We start from the raw sequence: 3,671 nt of genomic DNA, 5'->3' as shown, positions 1-3,671 counted from the left end.
GAATTAATTATACTCGAAGAAGGAAATCTAAGTGCGGGTAGACTAATTTTCTATGGTGGTTGGATACGCCGAACTTATATGGCTGAAACTAAATGCAGCTTTACGCGCAGCTGAGCTTCTTTAATTATAATTAACTGCATATCATTAATTTGTCGACTGCTTTTTTTTTTAAAAAAAAAGTTCACTGATTTCCTCTTCTAGATTTTTCGATAATAATTAAAACGTTCGCAATTATGAACAGAAAATGTAATAATAAAATATTTATGTATTGAAATTAAATACTGCAATTTAATATTCATTTTATTTTAATTATATAAAATTGAATACTGCAATTTAATATTCGTTTTATTTTAATTATATAAAATTGAATACTGCAATTTAATATTCGTTTTATTTTAATAATATCATTGAGATATGATAATGAATAAGCTCAACCAGAACATGCAATAGGTTTCGAGCTCGTGAATACTGATTGCACTTAGGAAATGATCTGTGATTTGTTCATAGATGAGGAGGGAGTCTACAAGCCTGTACCGGCACCGAAATCGGCACCGACCACTCAGAATAATAACAACCAAAGCTTGCAACAACAGGAACCGAGGGCGGTTGGCCTAGAGGGTAACGTGGCCGGGCTGGAATCGAAGCAGAACCGGGTTCGAGATTCCGGGCACAATATTGCACCGGAATACAGGATGCCACCGCTCTACGGGGAAGAGCAGAGCTCGAATCAGACTCAGCAGGCCAGCTTGCAGACTCACAGCAGCAAATTTCCGGTGAGACTCAGTACATGCATTTCAATTTTCCATCCCCTCCTTCAGTTACGCGGTGGAATTTCATTTATTGCAATGAAATTTCGAACAATCGAGGTATAGTGATTGGAATTATTGTATTGTACTCCTGTTCATCAAAATGTAATACGAAACTGGATTCCTGGTATAATTTTATATAAAGTATCTATAAAAAAATTGATATTAATTATTTTACATGAAAATCCGAAATATATGAATACATTTTTATATTTTATTTTTATATATTATTATATTTTATATTTTATGTATGATTTTCAACTACTGATTCATCCTGTATATTAATCTGCTGTTAACTTGACGTGCAACTTGCACGCTGAGTAGGTATTCACAGAACTACTGGATTGAAACAAGTAGATTCCATTAGCTAAAGTCTAGTCGATCGAATTCAAAAATTTCGTTCAGATAAGTGAAGTTTAAATAAAGCCTCTACACTACACACCAGATGGTTCCCTATACGGCGACTGGTCTCGGAGTCCGATGAAAAACTGCGTTAGAACCCAAGACGTAGCGCTTTATTCGGTATACGATATCCGCGTCGACTTTCTAGTTTCGTTTCTTTTATTCTTTACTTTTTACCAGCGATTCTTCTTTAATTGCCATTTTCTCTACCAAGTTCACGGCCGAATCTCATAAAACTGTTTCCTATTTAAAACCTGTCCTGCTCTATATTAGGCTTCATAATTATCACGAACAAAAAGTAGTAACATGACACAATTATCTCTTAAGAATTCCAATAAAATTTTTCCACCTCATAAACTATTAATTCGTCCATTTTATTTTATAAAAATTCTATTATATTTCGTCATTTGAATATTAAGAATATTCAATGATCCTCGTTCTCAATTTTCCTTCATTTTTTATCAAACGTTTTAATGGAATCGATCAGTTGGAGATTATTAACGTGAAGAATTGAAGTTGTTTTAGTCCGACTCGTTCGTGCATTTTCACTAACTGTTCGACGAAATTGCGGCAGCGTGTGCGTCAAAGCGAACGCTCTTAAGAACGCTTTGACATATCCTCATCCCGAGAGGAATGAAAGCATTTTATTCCTCCCCACCCTCGGATGTTCCACTTCGCCTCTGACATCGACTTCAAACTCGGGCCTTTTCCTCGGTCGCGAGAGATAAACGTCCTTTGCATCCTTACGTCCGCGTCAAAGCAAATTCTCTCTGCAAACATGAATCACGAATTAAGCGTACATACATTGACAAAGAGTAATTGATAATTTGCTTACTTTTAATACAGTCTTTTAATAAATATCAACCACAAACTTTATATTATTCATATTTTTAATCATCCAATTATAATAAATCTATTGCAATATTTTATAGATATCTGAATTGTTGAAATTTCATTATACATAATTCTCTGACAAACGCATAAAAATTCGCATTCCACTGATAAATAATTTTTATTTTGAATAGAATAGCTTGCAAGATCCGGTAAAAATTACGCCACATTGAAATTGCTAATTTACTTTCTCTGTTGCTAAAAAGATTGAATTAAACTACGATTGTGGGTAGACGATTACTGTTACGTGGAGCATTGCTCATCACTTATGCAGTTATTTGTGCAACGTGTGACTTCTGTAACGAGGAAGCAATGGGAATCAGATCGAATTAAGAATTCATTAATTCTCGTGTTCCGTTAGGCTTAGAATAAACGTCTAACCGCGTTTAACGGTTTGACGGAGCATCTTCATCTGTTAGAATGAATCCGCAGTTTACGGGTAATTAGGAGATTATCGACCGTTTCCATACTTCCCTGTTACCATTATTCATTTTTCACCTCTTCCGCGAAAGTAGTCTTAAGCACCTTGGAGAGAGTTGCTCATTCTAAATATCTAAATGCCTGCAATTATAGTTGCTTAAGTACTATAATGATTTGAGGACAAGGCAATAATTATAAGTTGAACAAATATTTAAATAGAATTACCTAAATTATTAGTCTTAAGCTTGAAGGCAATTGCATATTCTATGTAGAGATTTGAGGATAATATTTATAACTTGAACAAATATTTAAGTAAAAATTATCTAAATTATTGAACATAAATAAAATTTATCATAGCAAAAAGGAAGAAGGTGACGCGTTAATTGCGAACCAACTGATAGTCAGCTGTCTTATGAGAAAAATCGTAGAAAGAAAATTGTAGAAGAATCACATTTTCATGATTAGGAATTATAAGTAATAATCATTTGTCGACGGGTAAAAGTGACGCGTATCTGACGGGGGTATCGCAACCCGGTTCTAAGCGGCTTCCGGTGAACGGTACGCAGGTATGATGCCTCCTTTGTCCCGGCTGATTGTGAGAATCTCTGAGAATATTCCCAAGAACGCAACGTAACCAACGTACGTACGTACGTATACGCGTCGTACAACGAACTGTTACCGAAGATTTCACCGAACGCCACTTCGCAATAGGCGGATAACTAGAATGCTTGAATATGGAACACCTGCACCAGTTGCTTTCAATTACTTAGATAAAGCATTTCTGCGATTGCTCCGACGTCGAGATGCTCCATCTCTACGATAGTCCATCGTCCCAAATAGAAATCAAATAATAAATAGTCTGGTGCAACGAGCAGCCAGACGAACAAATTCACGCAAGCCACTAACTCAATTATTTTGTTCCCCAAAAACGGTACTAGACTTTACTGTTGAATAAATGTTCACTGTTTCATTTCTAACACCCGACATTAAATATTCCTTTGACGAAACCATAACACATTTAATTCTACAAACAAATCAATTTCCTATTTCATCTGATTAATTAAATGATTCCAAATTTGGCGAATATAAATGTAATTAATTTAATCATACTGCAATGGGTAAATGCAGTGTCGTTATTGAATACTAATCGGA

The 3,671-nt window shown here is 35.1% G+C and overlaps 1 protein-coding gene across 1 annotated transcript in view; it reads left to right on the top strand.

Annotated features, from left to right (window-relative positions):
- Nucleotides 1–452: 452 nt before the first annotated feature.
- Nucleotides 453–3,671, top strand: part of LOC108631694 (uncharacterized) — a gene marked incomplete at its 3' end in the record, with an annotated part of 9,568 nt that continues 6,349 nt past the window's right edge. The window contains exon 1 of the mRNA XM_026819081.1: nucleotides 453–773. Coding sequence (XP_026674882.1) covers nucleotides 486–773 — 288 coding nt within the window. The remainder of the gene's footprint in view (nucleotides 774–3,671) is intronic.

This window comes from Ceratina calcarata, unplaced genomic scaffold (assembly GCF_001652005.2).
Source record: "Ceratina calcarata isolate Rehan_Ccalc_2016 unplaced genomic scaffold, ASM165200v1 scaffold927, whole genome shotgun sequence".
NCBI classification, from domain to species: Eukaryota; Metazoa; Arthropoda; class Insecta; order Hymenoptera; family Apidae; genus Ceratina; species Ceratina calcarata.
This window is presented reverse-complemented; position numbering and strand designations above follow the sequence as displayed.